Source organism: Strix aluco, chromosome 15 (genome assembly GCF_031877795.1).
Source record: "Strix aluco isolate bStrAlu1 chromosome 15, bStrAlu1.hap1, whole genome shotgun sequence".
Taxonomy (NCBI): Eukaryota; Metazoa; Chordata; class Aves; order Strigiformes; family Strigidae; genus Strix; species Strix aluco.
In genome coordinates this window covers 8926295-8951723 of record NC_133945.1, presented here as the reverse complement: position 1 = coordinate 8951723, position 25429 = coordinate 8926295, and the positions used below count along the sequence as shown (strand labels likewise).

The 25429-nt window shown below is 41.1% G+C and overlaps 1 protein-coding gene across 9 annotated transcripts; it reads left to right on the top strand.

Annotated features, from left to right (window-relative positions):
* Positions 1-1828: 1828 nt before the first annotated feature.
* Positions 1829-25123, top strand: WIPI2 (WD repeat domain, phosphoinositide interacting 2). 9 transcript variants are annotated; one of them, XM_074841383.1, is made up of 14 exons: positions 1845-2076; positions 3341-3456; positions 9623-9684; positions 10930-11012; positions 15605-15774; positions 17041-17137; positions 17732-17829; positions 18287-18379; positions 19181-19251; positions 20176-20283; positions 21046-21210; positions 22172-22279; positions 23469-23566; positions 24420-25123. In XM_074841383.1, the coding sequence occupies exons 1-14, from the start codon at positions 2028-2030 to the stop codon at positions 24530-24532; spliced, it is 1431 nt and encodes a 476-aa protein (XP_074697484.1). In that variant the 5' UTR covers positions 1845-2027; the 3' UTR covers positions 24533-25123. The 9 variants fall into 9 exon arrangements, with proteins under 9 accessions (XP_074697488.1, XP_074697487.1, XP_074697490.1 ...); XM_074841382.1 differs by having other exon boundaries at positions 23469-23599; XM_074841389.1 differs by lacking the exon at positions 3341-3456 and having other exon boundaries at positions 1834-2076; positions 23469-23599.
* Positions 25124-25429: the final 306 nt, after the last annotated feature.

Below are 25429 nucleotides of genomic sequence, written 5' to 3'. Positions count from 1 at the left end.
ACCATCAGTCCTGAAATAGATCTGTCTCAGAGGGCAAAAGGCAAATTGAATGAAAAATAAGTTACTATTTTTGAAGCCTGAATCCAGTTGTTATGGCAACCAAAGCCTCACGCATCGTGCTGGGGAATGGCTCCAGCCCCAGCGCTGCCTCCAAACCCGGCACCTGGAGAATAGCAGGCAGCCTGGAGCTGCTCAGTGGTGGGATGCAGAGATGTCCACGCTCACACCACCTGTACCCCGCCAGTATGCGTCCCCTCCCCGCATGGCAGCTCCCCTCACATATCGGCTGGCCACCAGACCACCCTTGCTTTTCTTTCCTCCCCCATCCCTGGTGCAAAGATCTGAGTAATTGTAATGATGTTAAGGAGAGTTTCCAAGATTCAGGGTACCTCGAATGCGGTGACATTTTTATAATGTCACCAAAACAGGGGGGGTCTTGCAGAGTTTTCCTTTAGAGGAGGAGTGGGTCATGAAGCCCAGGGCTGCTTCCTCCCCAAAATATGCAAAGCCCCAAACCCTGCAGGAGTCCCATAGCTGGAGACACCTCTGTGCATTGTTCCCTGCTCCCGATGATGGGTCAGAGCAGGATCCCAGCTGTGAACAGCATGAATATCTGTGCCTTTGGGTGCTATGACGGTGGTGTTGGGCTCTCCTGGCAGTGCACACTGTAATCGCATTTCCCCAGGAAGGGAGGTTTTCTGGCACATTAAGCTGCTGGAGCCAGCAGCTAAGAAAAGAGACAATTTGAGATTAAAATCTGCCATCTCTTAGCAGGAAAAACCTCCCTGCAAGAGAAGAAATTTTGGATGGGTAGGAGTTACCGGACATATGGACGGGTTGGCAGCAGCTGTAGCAGAGGCAGAGGCAAGCGTGGGGGGCTGGACCTGCTGGGGATGGCTGTGGGCTGTGGCAGGGTGGACACAGGGCAGCGGGGTGCCGGGGCAAAGCCGCTTGGGTTTAAGCCATTTGGAGGGGTCTCCTTGTCAGCTTCTGGAGGTTAATTAAACATTGGGGAGCGCAGAGGGTCCCTTATACATCGGGGTGCCACCAGGCTGGTGAAGGAGACGGCTCCATTGCTCCCCACTGCATCGCTCAAACCCTCCTGGATAAACCAGCCCCAACACCCTACGTTCCCCAAACGCCTGCGCTCCCCAGCACAGCTCATTTCCCAGAGATTAGCTCTTCTCAGGGCCAAACCCTTGATTTCAATCCAGTTTCCAGACATTCCTAGTTCAGTTGCCTTTTTTTGCTGGCAATTTATATTGTGTCCTGACAAGCTGCTCCCAGGATCTGGCAGCCCGTGAATCCCTTTGCTCTGAAACTGCCTCCTGCCCACGCCTGGCTGTCCTGCGAAGCTGGGGACACCCAAAGGCCCTGACACGGCCACTGCGCTCAGTTGCGAGCTCCCTGGAAGAGGCTGTGCCCAGCAGCAGAGCCCGCTGCCCCATTTGCTGAGCCTTGGGGACCTCCCGTGGCACGGAGCAGAACTGCAGAAGGCGCCGGAGGGCGGGGACCGTGCGGGGTTTGACCCTGCAGGGTCTGTAGCGACTGTGACAGTAACGTGGCGGCCGCGGTCGAGGCTGGGAACAGCGGGAACGCAGCCGAGTTGGAGACTCTAGGTCTCCCATCCAGCCGCCGACCGCGGCGGACCCTGCTTAGCTTTGGAACGTCGCTGCGTCCTCTACCCCCCACCCCAGCTCCAACCGAGTTCGGCGCCACCCCCCGAGCGCATGCGCGGCCCCGCCCACCCCGCCGGGCGGGCGCGTGCGCGGCGCAGTACGGTGGCCGGGAGGGAAGCGGCCGGCGGGGGCCGACGGGGCGGGGCGGGGCGGCGCAGGCGCGGGGCCGCTCCGCCGCCCGCAGCGTAAACAAGGGGCCGGCGGGGATGAGGAGGCCGCGGGTGCGCGGCGGAGGCCGGGGCCGCCGCGGCTGAGGTGTGCTGCCTGCCTGAGGTGTTTTCCCTCCTCCCCCGCCGGACGGGGGTGGCGAGGGCCGTCCCGCCATGAACTTGGCCAGTCAGAGCGGCGATGCCGGCAGCGGCCATCTGCTCTTCGCCAACTTCAACCAGGACAACACGTAAGGGGGCGGTGCCCGGCCTGACCGGGGGTTCTGGCCTGAGGGAGGGGGCTGCCCGGCCTGACCGGGGGCCCTGGGCGCGGGGCGCCTGAGAGGGCTGTGGTCGGGGGCCGCTGAGGAGGCCTGGCCGCTGAGGGAGGCGTGGCGGGCCCCCCCTTCCCTGGTGTCACCCCTTCCCGTGGCAGGGAGCCCCACTGCAGCCTCTGCCCTCGCTGCCACAGAGTGGGGCTGAGGCCCCTCTCATCCCTGCAGCGAGGAGGGGTGGGAACAGCCCCCTTTTCCTTTCCAGCACGTGTGTGGAGCTGCGGGGCGTGGGGCCGCTCTCGTAGGGACACGCAGCAGAGGGCTAATGGGCTGCTTGAGCTGTGGTTGCAGCATATTGCCTTCTCCCTCCCGCAGGTTGTTGCCCTGGGGAGCTTTTCCTTCTCGTACTTGCTAGGCATTGCTCGCTGTTGCTTTGAGAAAGGGAGGGAGGACTGTTGCTGCTTCTTGATGATGTCCAGCTTTTAGGAGGGCCTGAGATAACATGAAGACCCAAGTCTTCCAGGAGGTGCAAAGATTTCATCTGAAAGCTCCTTGTAGCTATGTTTTCATACAACTTTTTTATTTTCGTCTGCTGCTTGTGTTGAAGCAGCATGCCTTAGGCATAAAGGTATTTTTATGATGCCATGCTTCTTTTGGTTTCGATTTTGAAAAAGAGGCCTTTCTGATGTAGTCCTGGAAACTGCACTTATTTGTGTTTCAATTCTAGGAATGGTCAGGTAGTTTATGCTGCACATCTTGCAAACTATTTAACAGTTGCAACATATTTAGATTAATTAGTGCATATTAATTTTTGTATGGGGTATTAAAAAGCAATATTTTTCAATTTAAGAAATCGGTAATAGTTGAAATTGGAGCACTAAAGATCCTTTAAAGAAGGATTTGACTGTCTTAAATACCTAAGAGATGAAACTGGGGGGCAATAACTGAAAGAACTTGTACTTGAGAAAGGAGGAGTTTTGTTTTAGGAAGTGAGTAAGAGGAAATGATCTCAGGTTGGCATCACAGAGCATAATCCACGTGTGTGGTGGTGGTTTGTTCTTTTAACAACTTGTTCGTTTTACAAGCAACGATATCTTGTCCTCACGAGAGATCTTTGACTGTCTTCAGCATGTACTGTAGCATATGGGGATTGTGAAGGTGACAAGATTATTTATGGTGACTGCCAAGATTGAGGAGAAAGGTCACATCACAGAAGGAAATACTCTGTTTGCTTTTGTAGGTTTTGTTGGGTGTGAAGAGATGAACAAGTGGAGCTGGATAGATTTGAGACAAGAGACTTTAACAGTAAATAACATGATAAATGATGGGGGGGAAGCAATAGTCCTCTGTGTATTTGTAAGTAAATCATTATCCATATATTGATTCGAGCCAAAGACTTTTGCAACTACTTTTCACGTTTTTTTGGTCGAGTACCATATAAAGCTCACCCTGTCATTGTCTGCCCATGTTTTACTCAGATACCATCCATTTTTTACCTATTACTAGAGAAACAAGTCCTCATAACTAGGAAACCTGTCACCTCTTTCTTTTGCAGTTTATAAAGGTCATTGTATAAGTTTTTGAAGTTAAACTGTGCTGTCCAACATGGTGATCTAAAAGCATTAGCATTTCTCCTTCCTTAAAGCCACTGCCTATTTTCAGTTGCACCTTAGTTTTGTGGAGAGCTGTATATATTTAAAGATCACTGAGTTGTGACAAAAAAACCCTTATTTTGAACAAGACAGCTGCAGGCTTGACTTGAGAACAAACCCCAAACAGAAGTAAAAAGAAAACAAATATAATATAAGCTTATCTAGGTGGTCTTTGGCTTGTAGACCTTGAAATCTTTTGTCAAGGAAGAATAAAGTGTGATTCCTTTTTGAGTTTATTGGGGGGGGGGCGGGGAAGGGGCAACCGGCTGACTTCTTTCATCAACTGTGTATGCTATTTTGCTACTTTTCCCACTTCATTTTCATAAATATCCAAAAAGTATTCTTCAGTTTCTGTTCTATAGCTGATTTTTTTGGTATTCAGCATTCTAATGTACATTATGCAGGTAGATTAAATTTTTTTAAATGCTATTTTTATATGTAAAGCACTTTGAGATTAGCTGATGAGAGTTTTGGTGATGTATCTTTTTATGTGATCCAGACCTGGCCCATAGATCATATATCTCTGCAATTCAGAGTCTTGGGACACTAGGTCTTTTGTGTCATTTTTGAATATTTTTGCATTTTTAATTATCTATTATAGAAATGACATAAATATTAAAAAGGCTTCTGTTCATATTTTTGTCTCAGTTACAAGAATAATTTAAAAGCCCACTTACTTTGAGACAAATGAGATGGTTGAGTGATGTCAAATAAGTATCCCTTCTTTCTAATAGTGTCTCCAAGGAATCTCTCTAAGAAAAGTAGTAAGTATAAAACAAGTCTTGCAGACATCTTTGTGAGCAGCTTCTTACTAAAACTCTTGTCTGATGGGGTAAGTGACCCAAATCACCAAGTTGCATTCTAGTTCTTAAACTGAGTAGAGTTTAGTGGTTGTGTAAGCTCTTTAAACTGAAGTTTATTTGATTCCTCCCCTCCCCGCCGTGATCTCTTTTACATGTTTGAATAGAGAAACAAGAAGTCAACTCTCTGGGTTTATTGGTGTACCACCCTATGTATCTAGAAGATCACCATTTACCAGGTGAGAAGAGCTGAAAAGTACTTACTAGGAATGAATTACACTTTCCCATGCTGGGCCTCAGAAAGCTTACTTATTCTCAACTTATATTACAAGTAACTGGAGTCCTTCTCCAGACAGGCAAGGTAAACAAATGCATATTCTTTCAGCCAGTATATGAAAGACAAGCTTTGTTTACATCTTCCCAGTCAGTAGAGCTCGCATCATGTTTTAAGGTGTGCTTCAGTAATTAGAAAAATCGCTGACAGACAAAACTGGAAAATAAATGACATGGGCGCATTGTTGTTGTTGTTACATTTAAAGCTTTTACCTTCAACTTAACAAGGTGCCAGTTCCACTCATGCTCAAATATGCCTTGCTTACCTAGACAGCAGAGCCAGTTGCCTTGTATTGGGAAAAGATGGTACTTGTTGCTGGTAAAAATAGGTATTGAGCTAACCTTTCCTAGGCTTTATGGAGGGTTGGTAATTAATTATTGTCTCCTGTAGGAAGGAGATGAGCTTCATGGTGGCTTTTAGTCTCGGGAGATTGGATTGCTGGTGGTTAGAAGAATGTTGTCAACATAAAAGTTCCTGTTGCTTTTCCCAGTTGCTGGAGTCCCTCGTGACTGAAGCAGATATCCTCTATCTTGCTTTTAGTTGTTTGTTTTCCCCAGACTTAGCTTTTTTTCAAATGTTCATTCATGGATGCTGTATGTAGTGACATTGGTTCTTGGAGTAGTATCTACATTATTGCAAGTGTTGTCTTGCCTCTTTATTGTATACTGCCCTAAGCTTTATTTACACGAGAGTTCTGAATTATTAGCTGGGACTGGAACTCTGCCTGTAAACACTCCACCTATAATGCAGCAGAAGCAGTTGGTTTGTGGCTTCTCTTTGATATAATATGTTTTCATTAAGTAAAAACATGGAGAAGGTCATTTTCAGAAGATGTTAGTGTGCTTGTCTTGGACCTAGCCCTTTTCCCCAGTGAATCAATCATTGCACAACTCAGCATGACTGGCATTCTCTGATTGAGAGGCAGAAGCTCCAGCTTGCAGATGAAAGTGAAGTAACTGATCAGAATTCAGGTATCCTGGGAAAACCGTGCAGTAGAAGCTTGTGGTTGATCTTGGTGCTAGGTATGTTTTAGCAGGTGGAAATCTTTAACGATAGATATTTGGTAAAAAGTACAACTTAAACCTGCGTGCTGTTTGTATTGCTTCTGTGAGAGCTGCTAAAACTGAGCACAGATACATTTATGAAAAATTAAAACTTGCCTCACAAACTTGTACAAGTTTTAAAACCCGTAAGGGAAATGCATAATGTAATAGAACTTTGTAACTTTTTAAGCAAAGTGTAACTTCAAGATCTCAAAGCTTATATGTATCAAAAATAGGTAAAACTTTCAGTCTTTAAATTGTTACACAAATATTCCCAGAGAAATGCCTTTGAAAGAACTTAAAAATTAGCTTACAGTGTTCAGACTCCATTTACAAAAAAAACCAAACCAACAACAAAAAATCCAACCCAAAGAACCTGCTTGTGAAATAATGCAAGTCGACAGACTGTAGAGGAGTTTTAGTCACCTTTTTAAAAATAAGTAATCATGTGACGGCACTTGGAAACAAAATAGTTGCTGTAGTTTTGAAAACAGACTCCTGATGAAAGGAGAAAAGGAAGCCTTGCATTTGGACTCCTAATGAAAACACTGGTGTATGCCTTATTTGCAAGGTCTTCTTTAGTCTCTGCTTTGATCTATGTGTGGAGTTACATGTGACAGGTATCAGTCCATATATCTGTTCTTTCTGATTTAATTCTGCCCTTTTGTTTCCAAGTCTTTCATTCTATGTTCTGAGCAAATGCTTATGGCTCAAAAGTTGTATGGCATGCTTCATGTTGCCGAAGTTGTATTCTAGTTCCCTTACTATGTGATGTTTGGATCTCTGTAGTAAACTGCTTGTGGTGAGAGGAACAAGGGTTAGGTGCTGAGCATTCACTCCTCTGCCTTTGTTTCTCCTGGGTTCAGATGTCATTCACCTATGAACCTTGAGGACAGGAGAACTCTTTATTTCAAGTAGGCTTTAAAGCTAAACAAAAAAAAAAAAAAAGGAAGGAAAGAGTGATCACGTAGCTCTCATGCTCAGGGAAGATAGCTGAGATAAGCAATCGTATGCTGTGTTACTTGCTGTTGTTGCAGTGGAGATAGCAGCTGAGGCAGGCTTGCCAGAGGAACTCTTCCTCAGTGTGTGACAATTTGGATGGGAATTTGGCCTGAGAGTAGTGATGTTTACTTGGATTATGAACTCGCTGTTGTCCAAGCCTATTGCTGCATGTAAAGTGATGAGCAAGTGTGGTTGCCTTTTGCTGTAGCAGATTTAAGTTTGTGTTGGTTTTCTTTTAATATAAGAACAATGAGAATATCTCCTGTGGGTTGTCAGAGTGTTGCTGACAAATCTGTTGAACATAGGAGTTTCTGTATCTAGCTCTTGTCTGAAATAATGACGTTCTTGACCTTTCTATTAAGACATGTCTGTAAGATGTTATGACTTTGGTTTCAGCAGACATTTGGAAGGGGGAAATAAAGCAAAGTAAGTGTCCTTAGTAATTCTTACGGCATTTCACTGATTTTTTTTTTTTTTCTTATTACTTTCTCTCTCTTCATCATAAGCCTTTGTTCACAAAATGTTTTGTCTTTGGAAATTTACATTGGTTTTGAAATGAGGTGGAGCATTAGTATAATGAGACTGTATCGTAATGAAAGTAGGTTTAATTAACCAGTTATTTAAAATAGTAATGACTTCTGGAGTCGTGTTTATACTGCAGATGCAATTGATTTTAATCTTTGAAAGAGCTGCCCTTAGTAGAATCTTTCTGATTAATGTAGAATATTTATGATTAATAGTTAAGGTCCTCTATGATATGGAAAGGGAAAAACTGGTTTTCTTCCTTCTGTATGTATATTAGAGAAGCAAAAGAAAACCTGTACGATTCTAACCCATCTGAAAAAACTTGTTTCTAAAGAGCCAGAGAGATTGAACCAGCTGATTTCCCACTCTAGGTGAGTGCACTTACAGTGAATGTCAGCATCTTGAAATGAGTGTGTGAAATATCTCATAACACTGTTCCTTGATGAGGTTAGTTTTAATTATTTATGACAGCCACTCTTGAAAATACTCTCAAGAGTTATGTAGTCTTGGATCAGACTACAGTATTATCTTTGAAAAAAGCAGGTAAACACAGTTTCATAAATCACAGCTACATTGGTAATTTCGTACTGAGTAGACAACCTTGATGATGAAATAGCTCAAAGTCTACAATCTAAGGTGTGTAATAGAGGCTACACATAATATATCTAAAAAAACACCTGTGTGTAGCATAATGTTAGAAGAAGAAAGGCAATTTTTTTGGATATTGATTTTATTTTCAATTTCAGTCTCTCATCAGCTTCTGAAAATTGGTGATAATAAAGCATAACACCCACATTGTAAAGGAGCTTCTGATGAACTACAGTAGCTTCTTGTTGGCCGCTGTCAATTTGAGCAATAGCTGAATGGCTTATTGATCATATTTCTTCCCCATATGGTTGCACATTTTTTCGGAGGTGAGGTAATTTTGGTTAGATACTTGTTTTGTGGATTTGGTCATTTAGATAGCTATCAGGTGTCTTAAGGGCTTAAGTGTAATATCGGTGCGGTGGAAGATGAGGGATTTAAATCATTATGATTATGCTGGTATAACTCAGCCTAGTGAGTTCTCTTATTACATATAAAAAGCCTTTTTCCAATAGTTTTGTAAGAAGTAATTTGAGAGTCCATTTAAAAAAAAAAAAAAAAAAAAAAAAAAAACCACAACAAACCCAAACCCTTCAAAATAGAGAATGCTGTTCTAGAAGAAAAATGGGTTGTTTTGCAGTTATGCTTGTATACTGAAATGGGTTTAATTATACTGACTTGAACTGTTCTGTGTAAACAAATGATTTGTGACTTCATCACCTTGATCCTGAAAGAAATAACAAAAAGCGGTTGCCATGGATGGAAGGATCTGTACTGTGCTGCCTCATTTTGGCTTCTACTCAATCTAATGATTTTTATCACGTAAACAGCTCGCTTTTGCCGTTGTCTAAAGCTTATTTAAATGAGGTATGGGTAGTCAGTAGGACAAGAAAAATGGGTTTCCTTACTGGTTTCAGTGATACTGTCAGTAAAACAGTGATACAGCAATATTCTGTATTTAAAGCTGTAAGTACAATCCAGGAATCAATTCTGCCTAGTAATACACTCACAAATAGCTGCTATGTGGAAATCATCCTATGTCTTTTGTAGATCGTTTATATTGCAAGGAGTCTTGTGACTCCATTTATTTTTAACTCAGTTGAGTGCTTGTTTACCTTTGTGAAGTGACAGTTTTAATGTCATTCTTTGTTAAACTTTCTTCTGGGGGAAGCAGTAGATGATCTAAGAAAAGCTAACTCATTACTTTTTTTTTTCCACATTACAGTTTCATATTTTTTTCACAGAATGTGGATTTTTTTTGAATTGTACAGAAGTAGTTGAGGAAAAACACTGAAGCATCTTTGACTAATCAGATATAGTCTGCTGAACATACCAATTTTGTCTGAAGTAAAATTAAATTCAGTATTTCTCTTCTAAGGTGATTTAGGAGCAGCAACAAAATTTTGTTTTATAATTGCTTCTCTGTCTCTGAACCTAATATACTTTTTTTAATATCTTGGTTATTGAATCTGGGGAGGCTTACTTCTCTTGCCTGGATGGTGCATATTTTAATTTCAAGGTTTAAACCTTCTCGGATATAATTTCTTAACCAGACTGTGCCAGTTGTGTTTTTTCTTCTAGAAGAGAAGGTCATATCATCATACAGAAGTTGATTTTATAGCTTGGGATCTTAATTTCAGAGGGTAAGCCATCTGAGGAACATTTTTTTTTAATGTTGTGGGTACCCTGAAGTTTAAAAAGGGCTCACTTTGGAGCTGTGAGAGGAAAATAAAGAAAGAGCAAGAAATCTAGGAATCTGTTATGTATTCTAAATGCAGAACTAATCGCTAGTGCATCTGAATTATAGGGAATCATCTTGCTGAGTTCAGAAGGGCATTTTGGCAGGCTGACTGGCAGGGTTGGGCTTGAGCCTTGTATTGAATGACTTGCCACAGTTTGACATATCGAAATACGTTTTATTGGAATTTAATTAGTTTTTCTTCATTTGCCCTGGCAGTAAGAAATATATGAACTATAAGCATACGAATACACTTCTGCACAATTGTATGGACTGTTAATTTTCTATGGCATAAAGTCATCCTCCACATGGGGAGGGGAAAATAATAATGTGCCATTGTCTGCTGCCTTGATGTGTAAAGACCTGCAAGACAAGCCTAAAGGTTTTTCTATCTTAAATTTTAAGACCTGTCTTTGACTCTGACTGGAAAAGCAATTAAATGGCCTGTGAGCTAAGTGTGAAAATTGAGTAATGGAGGAAAGAAGGGTTTGTAGTCAGTTTTTTAATGTTCTACTGCTGTTAAAATCTGTTTAAACATCAGTGACTAGCATTTTTAAGAGGGCGCCTCCGATCAAAGATTTGGCATGAGTATTTGTAGGACTGAGACCTAACAATGTTCTTTGGAGATGCTAGAATATCATCAAATAAAACTAGAGAAAATTAGTCGGCAGTCTTTAATTCCTTTAAAAAAAAAAAAAATAATAAATGAATGCTCTTTTAGGGTGGTTGGGGAAGGTTACAGTATAAAGAGCAAAAAACCTCCAGACAGCCAAGTTTAAAAGGTCTTGAAGGTCACCTCTAATGATGAGACAATGATGTAATTGGTTTGCATTACATTATTCAAGTCATCATCTTTCCTCCACACTAAAGCTTTTAGTTTGTGTGGAGAAATCCCCAGTATGAACTGGGCAGTAGACTTACATTAAACTGTGAACTCTCATTTCGTAAAATGTGAAGCAGGATTCTAGCTATTTGGCCTTTTCAGAGATGAGGAAGCTATCTGTGTCTATTGTGGCTTTTTCAGTCAAGCTTTTTATTGCTTTTCTTACTGAGCTAACCCAACTGGAGTTTTAGAATAGGGTCAGAATCTGTCCAACGGTAGTAATAGCTGATTTAGTTTATGTTTCTGACTGGCTTGTTTCTTTTTCAGATCCCTTGCAGTTGGCAGTAAATCAGGCTACAAATTCTTCTCTCTTTCTTCTGTGGACAAATTAGAGCAGATCTATGAATGCAGTGAGTATCTTCTTTCTTTTTTTTTTTTTTCTTATCCCCTTGGTTGGATATTTGGGAAGAATAAGACATGTTTCATTTCTTCACAGGTTGTTTGAAATTGGCATAAGAGGAACCTTAAGTGTATGATGAAATATCACACAAATACAAAACAGTTGATTTGCTGACAGGGCAAAACTATGTATCAGTGTTCTGTATTTAAATTTAGCTGCTATGTTGTGAAATTTGGTAATAGCTATGAGGAGAACTCTTCGCTTTCCCAATTTTGTGTCCAATAGCCAGGTGTTATAGCAGCTGGGCGTAAAAAAGAATTTACTGCTGTGAAAGAGTATCTTTTGAGTCTTCATACTGGCTATTGGGGCAGGAAACCGCTAATATACCTTTATCAAATAAGAAAACAAAGCCTTGATTATCTTTTCATTTAACCCTAATATTTGCTGTTAGAAAATTACTTTAACATGATAGCTGCAGGATTATTCAACCAAAAGGGTGTATAATCCAAGTTCCCATAACTTCTCAATACTGATCACAGTTGAGTAGGATATTGAGATGAAATGGAGGGAGTCTTGGGGCAGACGTGATATCCCCTGTTTTGCCAGCAGTTCACAGACTTAGCTTTTTTGAGGAGCTAATAAGTAAACTATGAATGCTATGCATGAGTATCCTTGCTTTCGTGTAAACTCCCATGTGAACAGATGGTACCAATAGCTATGATGTCAGCATTTATAGTGGGATCCTGGTGTACCATGCTACACAAGAGTTGTCTTCAGCCTCCATTCCCTAAGTGACCTGACCCTGTGGCATCTTAAGTTTGAAAATGGTGTGTGATTCAGATCACCTATTATCTGTGGTGCCAGCCCCATTCTGTATACAGTCAATGGAGAGAAGTAATTGTGAGGTTCAAATTAGGCACCTGTGGTCAGGTTAAATTGTGTTGCAGCTACATCTCTCTGTTTGAGTCATGGTCTGGTTGTACTGGTTAATCAGTGGCTTGAATTCCATTTTATGCTCTTGAGTTTAGGTACCTGACCTCCATAGTATGTTAGGCACTTACAGTATCTGGCCTGATATCACCCCAGGAGACTCGGTGAAGATGACTCCTGTTACACAAGACACTGAATAAACATACTGAGACTGAACTTTGCAAGACTGCTTCTTCTAGGTAGTCCTTGAAAGAAAAAGTACAGATTGGATAAAGTGCCTTGCCCAAAATCTTGCAATAAACTGATAAAGCAGCTGGGATTGAAATTTAGACCTGCTGATTTCAGTCTTGTCTTCACTGCTCTGGGATGCTTGTATTGGCTTAACCTCTTGATATTGTAATCTTTCTTCCATGAGTGTTAAGTCTGTAAATACAGAGCACAGAGTGTGAGGTACCATTCAGTAAAAAATTTGATGGTTTGACCAGCTTGTCTTGACCTTTGCTCACAGGGCATGCAGTGTCTGCAGCAGACCTAAATGTTTGAGATCATCATTTTTTGTATGCAGTTAAATAATTTTCAGTCTTGGGCTTGCAAGCCATGCCTGTTTAAAACTTGATATGGGAGTGGAGGTCTTCCTACGTATTGGGTACCTCCTTTCTGCAAGGAAGGGTATCTTGAGGCCTCCCAGACATGTGCCTCCTGCCTCCCAATTTAGTTTAAGTGGGTCTAAAGACTGTGCTGTTTTGAGTGAGCACTGCTAAGGACCCCTCCCTCTCTTCTGTAAGGTTGATCTGCCAGTTCTTGTGTAGGTGTCTAAAGGAGACTGCAGAATATGCCCCAGCTTTGTGTTTGAGAGAAGGACTGAAAAAGAATGGAAGGTTTCTTTGTCTGCTCCCATCACTGACTTCTACTGTGACTGTACAAGTCACCTAACTGCCTGCTCAGTTGATCCTCCTGTAAAAATAAGTATTAGATTGGAGGGTGCTTTAAGGCTTAATGAATGCTTATAACATGCTTCATGTTCTTGGATTAAAAATGCAATAAAAGCACAGCTGATCATAATCTAGCTGGTTCTAACCAGCTCTTGTCTGTGATGCTACATGCTTGTGTTTATGAAACTGTAATCTTGTTACGTATTTGCTTGTTCTCCCCTCGCTGCTGATATTTAAATGGTTTTACAGTTCTGCTTTTGTTCTTACTGTATTTTGAATCTGACTTTCTGGCAGTGCTCGCTTGTGTAAAGGAGAAAATACAAATAGGGAAAAAGCCCTGTGCTTAACAGCATTACTATAGGACTTAACTAGTGCTTCTAAACATGATTAATTCAGGTCAGCTGAATGTAGGGTGTGCAGTATAACCTGGTACTCGAATGGTTGCTGGTTAGGAAGCGTACATGACTTGGCAGCTGTGAAGAGATTTTACCCTTTCTTGCTGTTAGTGGAAGACAAAGGAACAGAGGTGCATCCTGTATTTTTAAAGTGAATTTAATTAAAAGCCCATCACAAAGCCTTTCTCTAAAGGTAACTATCTGTATTGTATTTGGTTTTTTTATGGCAAGACTGAAGGATTGTCTATACCTCTCAAGCATTTTCCTTGTTGAAAGTTTTTTTTTTCTTCTGTGTGTGACTGCTTAGTTCTTGATAGTGCTCTTCCCTGTGTGCCTTCCTTCCGTGCTGCCTGCTCTTCCCATCAGGGCAGCATAGGACAGCACTTTTTCCATCTGAATCTGCTGCTGTTCCTACTCTGAAATACCAGTTCTCCTGCCTGCCTGGGAGAGTTACAAATCCCAGAAGCTGTGTCTTAACACAGTTGCCCCTGAATGGGGAAAGAAGCTGTGCTCGCCCAGCAGCAGGGAGCAGTCAGACTGTGGTTTTTTGAGTCTCTGCGTGCTGGTCTTCTGACTGGTAAAAGGATGCCATCGTTATGAAGGACTCCAGGCTTAGACGGAAAGCTGATAACCTATACTGTGAAATACTTGAGAATCTTTTATGTTACTAGTCTGATTCAAGAAACATGAAACCTCAGCATTTGAAAGTCTATGCATAAATTTATTGAAGCAGATTTTTGTATTTTTTTCATGTGTTGTGTGTGGCACTAGGAAAATGGAGAACAATTCCTTGAAAACAGTCATTGCTAAAATGCCTTATCCCTGTTGCATGAGGAAATTGAATTTTCAAAGCCTCTCTGAGCTGTTTTGTCTTCTCTGGAAAAGTACCATATTAAATACGAGATTTAGATAAAAGTCAATTATGTTGCACAGAATACTGAAAATGCTTAGTATAAATCTGCTCATTTTCCATAAGGAGGCTATTTCTCTCTCGCTCAAAAGAATATAGAGCATTAAATATTTTCTGTTCTTTTTCTTGAAATAACTTCCCAGAAAAAGCACTTTCTAAGCAGACATGTCACCCAGTGATGACATTGTCATATGCTGAGAATGTTGGACAGAACTTTTTTCAGGGAATTTCTGTCATGGCTGATGAGAACAGTGCCAGTTAATTATTTAATGTGTCTCTTGGCCAAAACAGAAGCCTTCAGAAATAAGCTTTTTTTTTTTTCTTACTGGCAATTTTATGGTTTGGAATGTGTTAAGCATTGAGATAATACAGATACTGACTTCTGAAAAATTTGGTTGTTTCAGGGATCAAGGCCAAAGGCTCAAGTCGCTTGTCTTAATTCAGTTCTGTGATGGAAGGGCGGGAGTAGCCAGTAGCTGCAGGAGAGCTGCAGAGTGGTAAAACTCTCCAGTTTTCTCCTGCTGTGAAAACTGTGTCTGCTGTGTCTCTGGAGCTTTTGGAGGGGAGCTTCAGGGGCTGGGAGGGGGAAGCACAAGTGCCAGGGTAACTGGTGGTAGGACTTGGACTCCTACCAGCTTGGACCAGTACTGTGCTATAATCAGATGCTCTGAAAGTGCTTCTTTGCTGGAGATCCTGGACTCTCCTCCCTCCTGCTGTCTTCCCCACATTTTGAATGGTGACCTGTGGTCCTCCTTTGCCTCCAGCACTTCTGTAGCAGAACACTTGACAAAAGTAACGTGTTTTATGGCTATGTGTACATGCTGGGCTTTGGTGATTCTTGTACAAATTGGTTTTAGGTGAAAGATATGTGTAAAAGTACTAATCAGTGGCTGGAGCAGTCTTGTAACAAATGAGTGTACCACTTCTTTGAGTACAATAACCTTTCTTCATGGAGAGGTGTGCAGAAACTCCAAGGTTTTTGGTCATCAAAAACCCTTCCATGCATAATACAGCTTAAAAAACAAACCAAAAAACACACACCAAAAAAACCCCAAAACCCCTTTGCTTTCTTAGATTTCTGCAGAGGTGAGAGAAGATTGTAAAATTCTGGAATTTGACAACTTGCCATTCTTTGTGTCTTTGGGATTTTTTTGTGTTGGATCTTGGGCGGGGAGGGGGGGTAGCTACTCTGTTCTGAAGCATAAACTTGCATGACACCTCAGGGTGGGGGGAGGAAGTCTTTGTAAATCAGCATTCACTGTGCAGGTTTTCTGCTTTAAAAAGCTGTTCTGCATCCCACCTTGAGTCTGAGCTGCTGTGGCAGAATGTTTGTGGTGGTAAACTGTATTTTCTTAGACAGTATTTCCTGTTGATGTGCATCATTCTTCTTCTCTGAAATCTCTGTATTTTTTCCCTCACTGCTGTGATTCCTCAGCTGACACAGAAGATGTGTGCATTGTGGAGAGGCTGTTCTCCAGTAGTCTGGTGGCCATAGTTAGCCTTAAAGCTCCACGCAAGCTGAAAGTTTGTCACTTTAAGAAGGGGACAGAGATTTGCAACTACAGTTACTCCAACACCATCTTGGCTGTCAAACTCAATAGACAGGTGAGTAGTAATTTTGACTAGCTGAAAACACGGGAAGGGGTTGTGGATCTTATTCTGGCACTTCCTCTGCTGACTGATGTCTGTTCCTTTGGTGACAGAATTGCTATTTGAAATTAACTTGTATTTTTTCAACTGTAGCTTCTGTATGGCATCTCAGTACTCATACTTGGTTAAGTATTTTTGGTTCTGTGATTATGTATTTACTTAGGAAAATGACCTGAGTAAGCTGGGCTTGCTTTGAGTAGGAGGTTGGACTAGAGACCTCCTGAGGTCCCTCCCATGAATCATCCTGTGATCCTAAATGTGAAAGTATGTGAAACTGATGGTTTCTGTTCAGGCCTAAAGTTAATTATCTATTCATTTTATATGTTTTAAATACAGTTTGCTGAATTCTTTCTAAAAAATAATTTTTTAAAAAAAAAAATCACTGAACTGGTGAAACTTTTAAGTACCTGGAACCATTGTTTGCTTATTACTAAATCCTTAGTAGGCTGTCCTGCAAATACAGACTTCTCTGTCTTTAACCAGTTCATTCAAAGTAGAGAATGGCATCTGAAGGAGAAAATTTTCATAGCGTCCATCCTCGCCCGCAAAAATCAGGTGTGGGAAAGATGGAATTCCTGTTTAAAATCATAAGGGAAACGGTGGCTAATTTGATTTCTGGCATAGTGAGGTAGCATTAAATGAGCAACATCTTGTTAGTCATCCAGATGTAGTCTGTGAAAGTGTAAATGAGATGTTGAACTTAAAGGTGTTTTTTTTTTTTTTTAAAAAAGGCCCTCACAAATGATTAAGTAATAGGCTTTATAAATGGTTAAAAAGTCTTGTATGTTTTTTCTTTTTAGCCAAAGTAGAAAATTATTTCCATATGTGAATTGGGCTCTTGGGGGGGCGTGGGGGGGGAATACATAAGGGCAGGAACAGAATAAGAATTAAATAGCTTTAAATGAAGGTTTCTGGCTTGCTGACTTAAACTAGTAATGTAAATCATTTTCATTTAAATCAATTTGCACTAGCGTGGTTGAGAGAAGTCAAGTGCACTGGTCAGTTCAAGTGACCGAGTGTAGTATTGCGCTGTTGAAGCCTTGTCAAGAGGTGTATCTTGTGTATCTTCTGTCAGACTCTTGTTTCTTCCCATCAGGTGGGTACAACCTTTTCTCTATTGGAAGGTACCTACTGCATTTTTGGATACAATTGTTTTAGGATTGATAAGTTAATATAAACTCCAGTTTGATATCAGCATTTCGTCCTCTTTCCCATGTCTAGAGGCTGATAGTATGTCTGGAAGAGTCTCTTTATATACACAACATACGAGACATGAAGGTATTACATACAATCAGGGAGACACCTCCCAATCCTGCAGGTAAGTATCTTGTTAGAGGCTAGCATAACTCTGAAAAGTGCATTCTGTGTCAACGTATGACATTCCTGCAGGGAACTGTAGCATTGTTAATTCCCCTTTCAAATAAAAGTAACAATGAAATACATGAGTGTTGTCTTAAAGCCTACCCTTTAATCCAGGTGAGGTTTTTGAGAACAAATAGCAGACTCTGCCTTAACTGCATCTTCCCAGTATTTTAGTCTTCTAGAGTGGATGTGTTGAAATGGTAGAAGTAGTAGAGATACAAACTGGACTTTGCCAGCCCTTGGTATAGTTAAAGGCTTTGTCGGGTTAATGCTTTAGGAGTCACAGCAGACATGGGAAATTCTACTGCTTCATCAGTTGTTGTAGCTCTATTGGTATTCTTCCTTTTCTGTTTTATATTGGACTTATGTTAAATAGTTGAGTATGTTGCAGGTGGACTCTTGAGATTGCTCATACTTGTTCTGTTTCTGTTGATACCTTGTGAGGATAACTTGAGTTACCTTTGTAATATTCAGACACAGAATCAGAAAGTTTTGCTGCATAAGTCTTGAAATTTGCCTCTTTCTAATTCTGTTTCTGCATCCCTTCTAGGGTTGTGTGCTTTATCAATAAACAACGATAACTGCTACCTGGCCTATCCAGGAAGTGCAACTATTGGAGAAGTACAAGTCTTTGACACCATCAATCTAGTAAGAATCTTTGTGAATGCTGTTTCTACTTCTAAAGATGCAGTTTTTTGGAATGGCTTAACTTAGAGAGTAATTACTAGACACTGTTAGGTTCCTCTGCATCAGTTTGCAGTATCTCTTACAGTTAGGCTTCACAGAACGTCAGCAAAGGAAATAGACTCTAGTATTAGATTTGATGAGTAGAGCTGGACAGATGGGTGGAGCAAAGTAAAGTAACTTCTTTAAAAGACAGTTTGAACTGTCTTTTAAGTATTCTTCTACTGCTTGTACTCTCTATGCACATGCTTCACTGATAATTTATGTACTTAGCAGTTACTGAAACAAGTATTGAAGCTGTCTGTAAAATAAGGACCCATATTTGCCTTGGATGCTGTTAAATATGCAGTCTTAAGATGCAAGCATGTAGCTTTTAACCTGTACTGAACTAAGATTATATTTTATTGATTCACTCCTGCAGAGAGCTGCTAATATGATCCCAGCTCATGATAGTCCCTTGGCTGCTTTGGCATTTGACTCAAGTGGTACTAAACTCGCCACTGCGTCAGAAAAGGTAAGGTGGCTTTTTATTGACTTTCCAACAGTGATAAAAATGAAATTTGTTTCTAATCATTTTAAGTAATTTTAAGCATGCACAATTCCATGCACAAGTGCCAAAAAAGAAGGCTTACAGTTATAATGGCAGATCTAAGTTAGGAACTGTTAATGATATTTGACACGATTTCCATGCTGTGAAATATTGGATAATAAGGTTATTTAGATAAACACATTTTAATCTGGCTGTAATCAGGGCAATCCTCTAAGTGTTTCTCCCTTTAGTGCAGGATACTTGTTAGAAATCAGTTGTCTTGATTTGATGCTCTCTTCCTAATGAAAACAAGACAGTTAAAGTCAGAATAGAGAGGTGTCTTGCCAGTCTTTGGCACACGATGACAAATTGTCCATCTAAATTGTATAAATTAAGAAGTCTGAAGCCTCTGCTATTTGAGTAATAAGCTTAGAATATAAAGGTGTAACTGATTGCATCTGATAAAGGCACAAAGACATCCAGGTGACTGTACTTGTGGTACTTGTTTAGTGTGGTCATTTTCATGATCAAATATGATAAGAAAGGCTGTTCTTGATGCGCAGCTTGTTCTCTGCATTAGTAGCTCTCACCTCTTCTTGTTTCTCTACTCCTCAAACACATCCCACGAGCAAGCTCCATAAATATTTCATGCTAGTATGTGGTGTGCACCAACAGCAATAAGTTAACAGCAAAATGGTTTGTTGCTTGTAGTTGTACTCTGCTCACTGGACCTAATACACAATGAATGAACTTGAAATGAAAAATGATTTATTTTTTTCTTTACAGGGGACAGTAATAAGAGTGTTTTCCATTCCAGAGGGACAGAAACTCTTTGAATTCCGGAGGGGAGTGAAGAGGTAAAGTTCAACTGGGCTAATAATCTGAAGCTCATTCTGTATGGTAGATCTCTAGCATGTTCTGCAATTGAGCTGGCATCCTGATTTTTGCCTATTTTCATCTTCATTCATCCCTAGCTATACACTTCTAACAGTTTCAGTTTGAATGTCTTCCAATTTCACTCCTTTGGACTTGACTATTCTATAAATCAATCCTGTCAGAATTATACTCCCTCTTGCCTTTTAAAGATTTATTGGTGAGGGATCTTGTTTAAAGTGGGTCACCTTTTGTAAGATATATTGTATTCTGATGGCAATTGGAGGCAGTACATCTAATACTCTCTCTTCTAAACCCTGCTAGTGCTGTGATCATTGATAGCACTTGTGAAATGGTCCTATGATTTGTGATAGTAGCAAATGTGTGGTTCTACTGTACTTTATGCAGAGGTAGGACTGAGTTCAAATTGTTACTAATTGACCCCCATATCTGGTATACATCAGAGTTGAACATCATTAATGGGGATCTTGCTCTTGAAGTGCTTTAAGATGGTATTGGAGAATACAGAGTGCTTACTGTGGAAATGTTCTTTTTTTCTTATTTGCAAAGCAGTGGTGACTGAGAAATCTGCTTAATTATTAATTAAAATACTTTGGCTTAATTGCGAATCACCTGCAATCTCTGGCAGAAGAAGAGCAGGTGAGTCTACCATGCAGCCACAGTTTCCCAGCTCTCACAGTACAGCTCATGTGAACATTATGGAGCTCCTTAGTGGTGAATGTACAGAAAGACTTCTGCCTACCAAAATGGAGAAGTAATATTCTTGTTTAAGTCAATTCCCATGAGTTAGTTAATACTAGCTTTCTTCTTACACTAATGGGTACGGTATCAGAATGTCAGAAATAATGCTTTATTGTTTTTCCTTTCTTTCCCCCCCCCCGCCCCAGGTGTGTGAGCATCTGTTCGTTGGCTTTCAGCATGGATGGCATGTTTCTGTCTGCGTCCAGTAACACAGAGACGGTGCATATCTTCAAACTTGAGACTGTGAAAGAAAAGTAGGTTTCAGAGGTGCCTTAGATTTTTTCGAGGAAAAGGCTTTAAAATTGATAATACTTAACAGGATGAGTTCTCCAAAGTGTGGACAGACTTCTTTTGAACGCTTCTGTAAAGTAAAGGGCTTAAGAAGTCATTTACAGATCAGCAAGGGTAGCTGAGCTGTGTACTGTCCTCCCGGTGAATAGAAAAGGTATTTCTGCCAAAAACAAATTGGCCATCCTTGGCAGAGAAATGTAGAGCGGTTTTAACATTTTCAGTTACATTTGTGTTTTGCTGCTTCTGACATCTATATGGAAAGAGCTATCTCAGCAATGCCTTCCATCTGCCTATAGGGCTTTAAAAGGCACCGGGTTGTAAAATGCTTCTATTTATGATTTGAGAGGACAGTCTTACTTCCATAGGAAGGTAAGTTGTTGAAAACAATGATTTGCTTAGTGATAGACAGGTGAATAAAATACTGAAGTGTAGCACTTTCCAGTAGGTCATGCTCTTGTATAATGAACCTTATGAAATGCAGTTTTATAAGCAGAAGTATCAGTTTGCAATCAAACATGCTTAAATAACAGGCTGAGGGTACTGTAGGATACATTGTGTCCTGTAGCATAAATTAAGTGAATTAAGAGTTCTCAAGGGTGTTATTTCCGAAGAGAAACAAATAGCTGCTTAATATCTTTATAAATAAAAAGATGTTTCAAAGTGTTTACACACCTTTTTCTCTAATGTGAAGGCAAAGTCAGTCACTTTTTTCTTCTGACTTGTAGACCTCAGGAAGAGCCTACAACCTGGACAGGTTACTTTGGAAAAGTGCTGATGGCCTCAACAAGCTATCTGCCCTCTCAAGTAACAGAAATGTTCAACCAGGGTAGAGCCTTTGCTACAGTCCGCCTGCCGTTTTGTGGGCACAAAAACATCTGTGCACTTGCCACGTGAGTAAAGAAATTGAGGCTGCTGCGTTCAGCACCCCACTGGGTTGCCACATTGGGCTACAGAGAGGCTGACGCTGTAGAACATAACCTCATCTCCGCAGAGCAGTGGGTCACCTGTAATCATTTCAAAGCCTCTTCCACTTTAAGAGCAATGTGTTAGAGCTAACACCTCGCAGTGCTGTGAGGGGAGGAGGAAAAGGCATAATATTTGATGAGAAGAGACTCTTTCTAAGCGTTGTTTAAAGATGTCTTTTAATTTTGAAAGAAGAATGTTGAGAACAAACCCATGGGCTTATGGCATTTGCTTCCGTTAGTGCTAGGGGGAGTGATACTGTGTGTTGGGTTAGTGAATTGCAAAATTAGGCAATCCAGACTAACAATTAAAGAAGTCTTTGAAAGCAAGTCCGTATTATTCTTGTCTCTAAAACAGCATAGCATTCATTAAAGTTAATTGTGAGGACTAAATATAATCTTTATTCTGTCTTCACCAAAGGCAGGTCCCATTTGGCACAGCTACCAAAGCAATAAGCTGAGCCAATCGTAAGCTTATTTGTGGGGGTTTTATAGTTTTTATCCTAAATTGACTTCACATCTGTACTCTTACTCCTCTGATCTCAAAGCACCCTTTAAACAATAGTTAAGCCTTGTAACATTTCTGAAATAAGTAAATACTTCCCGTTAGAATATTTGTCTCTGGAGTTCACAAAGCTTGGTAACAGGATGGTAACTTCTGAATCTGTTTTACTGGGTTACATAGAAGTTGACAGATTCCTGCAGCATCCCATTAGCCCTAAGGTGTGGTTATGCCTTTTTTTATGCACGGTTCTTTCCTAGGTGCTCTGTTAAGTGTTCCCTGTCTAGGAGCAAGAGTGGACAATAACGGTTTAAAATCATGGGAGGGGAGGAGAGTGTAATTTCTTAAATTCTTATTAATCTGTTGCTCTCCCCTAACCCTTTCTAGAATCCAGAAGATCCCTCGTTTATTGGTGGGAGCTGCTGATGGGTATCTCTACATGTACAACCTAGACCCCCAAGAAGGAGGCGAGTGCACACTGATGAAGCAGCACAAGTAAGTCCACATTAGCTGAGGACTGTTGTATTTCATTTCTTCGCAAAATCCAGTTTGTTCTTAAATTTACTTCTGTTCTGCAAAAGTCTAGCTTAGAACAGCTCATTTCTTTAATCTTTTTCCAGATCTCTGACACAAGTGAGTAACTTCAGAATCCCCCTGTGCCTGCCTTCCTAGTATCTGCTACACTAAGCACCACTTACCAGCAGAAACTTAACACTGTCCGATTGCAGTGAGGGATCAATCGCTGTTAGCTGTATGATCCTCTTTCCTCTTACTTGGCAGTTTGAGTTGATTTACTTAAACAAGAACTTGGAAATGACTGACACCATCCTCCTCATCAATAAATGAAGTGGTTACAGACATGAGAAAGAGGTGTTACTGTGACTTCACAGAGGGGAATCTGGCCTATGAAATTATCTGTATTCTCTCTCTGCTGCTGTCCTTATCAAACTTCCTTGCATATAGGCCAGCCAACTAATGTTCTGTAGCAGTACTGTAGAGCACTTAAGGAAAATATGACAAGGCATTGTTATCTTTTGATAAGGTTTGGTGAGAAAAGCAACAGTAATTTAGTCATTACATGATCAATCATAGAATTAAAGTCACTAACTCACAATGATAATTCTAGTTTTCAGCTTTGGTCAGTCTGTAATGCTTGTCAAAAATCATACCTTTATCTGAATGTTTTAAGGTATGACCTCTGGTTTCACTTTTAGATGAAGTGAGGTTTCAGAGGGAAGTTTTTTTTTCAAGTTCCTAATCTTTGAAATGCTCTAGTACCTTCGCTACTAGAGGGCTTTCTAGTATATGTGTATAAAGCAAATGCTTCTGTTGTGGACAGAGCTCAGGAGACGATCTGTAATATCACTGATTGGAATGGTAATTTTTTTTTTAATCATGCACTCTTGTTTTGAGTCTTTTTTTCATAGTATCAGCTACTAGGATTTAGACTGTGATGCTATGTCAGAGGCAAGCATGTCGCTGATGTGTCATCAGTGTTCAATACAAAGTGTTGTCAGATGCCTTTTTGACAGTCCTCTGGAATGGAAGGACCAAGTTCCTCCTGTTGCATGTGTATATGTATTATTCTTGAAAGTCTAATGAGATTTTCTTCTGTAGCTGTCAACTAAAGCTGTGTTATGCCCGGGTAGATCACCTCTCCAGCTAACCTCTCTCTGCTGTGTAGGCTCGATGGCAGTATGGAGCCAGCCAACGAAATTCTAGAGTCTGCATCCCATGACCGGCCGTTGGTAGCGCAGACGTACAGTGCCGCTGTGACTAAAGGTACATACGTGCCTTCCTCACCCACAAGGCATGGTAAGGAGAAGGCTGGAAAGGGGGCAGAGAGTACCTCTGCGTATTGCTTCGTTCTAGATGGCTGCGTGAGCTCGTCTGCTTCAACAGTGAGCTTTTTGTAACCGCGGGTGTGGTGTGGAGCATTGCTGAGCAGCAGGAAAAGAGCACTTGTGATGGACAGTAGCCTCCTGTAGATGGATCAGCCATCTTTGCTCCTTTCAGAGTAGAACTTTGTCTCAAATTGTGGTTGATAACTGTAGTGATAGTTGCAGTACTTGCCAAATGGTCCTTGAGATGCCCTAACATCTCCTTTCATGCAGGAGTTCTGCATCCAGACCTCATGCAAAGCATCTGAATTATAGCCCCTCCCCCCTCTTTTTTTTTGACAAGGCTGATAAGTGCTCCTATCATTCCTTTATGGGAACAGTGACCTTTTAGCCTGATTTGCTGCTCTATTAAATTGAGAGAGTGAGAATTTGGTTAATGCTGCAGCTCTCCAAGTGGAGCTTCTACCATCTTTGGCACTCAGGTCAGTGCTGCAGCTGCAGAGGAAGGACAGGCTGCATGTTTAGCATCAGTACTGCAGTTGCAGCTGTAACACATGGGTAGAGATTAAAAATATCAGCCTGCCCTAAGCACGAGTACACATTCCGCATACACAGAGTAGTTTAATCATAAACTGCTCTTGGCTTGGAGAAACAGGGTCATGATAAAAGCAAACATAGGGTGGCAGTGAAACTGTTGCAGGTAACGTCTGGTGCTTCACCTCTAACGGTTCACTTTGGATCCAAGCCTTAGTCTGTGCTGCTGATCCCCCAACTACTTCTTCCTTTCTCTCCAGCCTATACAGATGACCTGGGTGCTGTGGGTGGAGTTTGCCTGGAAGATGAAACCAACTCACTTAGATTGGATGAAGACAGTGAGCATCCTCCCATGATCCTTCGGACAGACTAAACTTTGACCTGTGAACTCACTCCTGAAGCAGAGAACACTGGCTTGATGTTTCTTGAGGAATCTCGTGTTATGCTGCTATGAACTTTGACATGAGTTGGGAGAGAGGATGACAGACTCTTACAGTTTTAAGTCGTAGCTGTAGTTCTAATTCTATACAATTGGAAAAATATATGGTTTTCAATTCAGTGGCTTTTAATCTTGCTTATCTATTTTAGCTGTGTTTATTTTTTTTGTTGCCAAAACCTGCTGTTTGTGCAGCCCTCAGAGCCTACTAGCTTTGCATGCGTTCATGTGCCAAGCAAGCATAGGAGGGGGAGAGAGAGAAGCCACTTTATAACAAACCCAAGTTTGTATTTTTTTTATATATGTATATAATATTTAGCTTATATAAGGAAAGAGTAGAGAAGTGGTTCTGGAAGCTGAGACTAGTTCTGCACTGACAAAGGTCCAAATGGTTTCCTGTGCATGGGCTTGCAGGCATACCTAGTGACTGACATGCAACCGTTCAAATGCAATGGCCTGTTTTTTTGGGTTCTCCCTCCCCTTTCCTGGACCATTTTGTTAATTAAAATTCCTTCTGAATGTTGTGTATTTGTGGGACTGTTCTGTTTGTTGGGATGGAAAACTGGAAGTGTTTCCCTGCATAAGGATATAGAATATAGAAAGTGCCTTTACAGGGAAGAAAATTAATTGCTGCAGGAAGAAAGCTAGAATGAAGGAGGAATTGCTAGAGACTCTTGTTGGTTCACCTTTAGTACTTGGGTGTCTGTAGCCCATAGAGGCTGGTAAGCTTGTGGGTTTTTTTTAGAGAGGACTTGGAATGCACTTTCTTTCTCTCCTGTAGATTGTTTTATTTCCTTGGCAGAGTAGCAATAACTTTTTTTTATACTTTTTTTA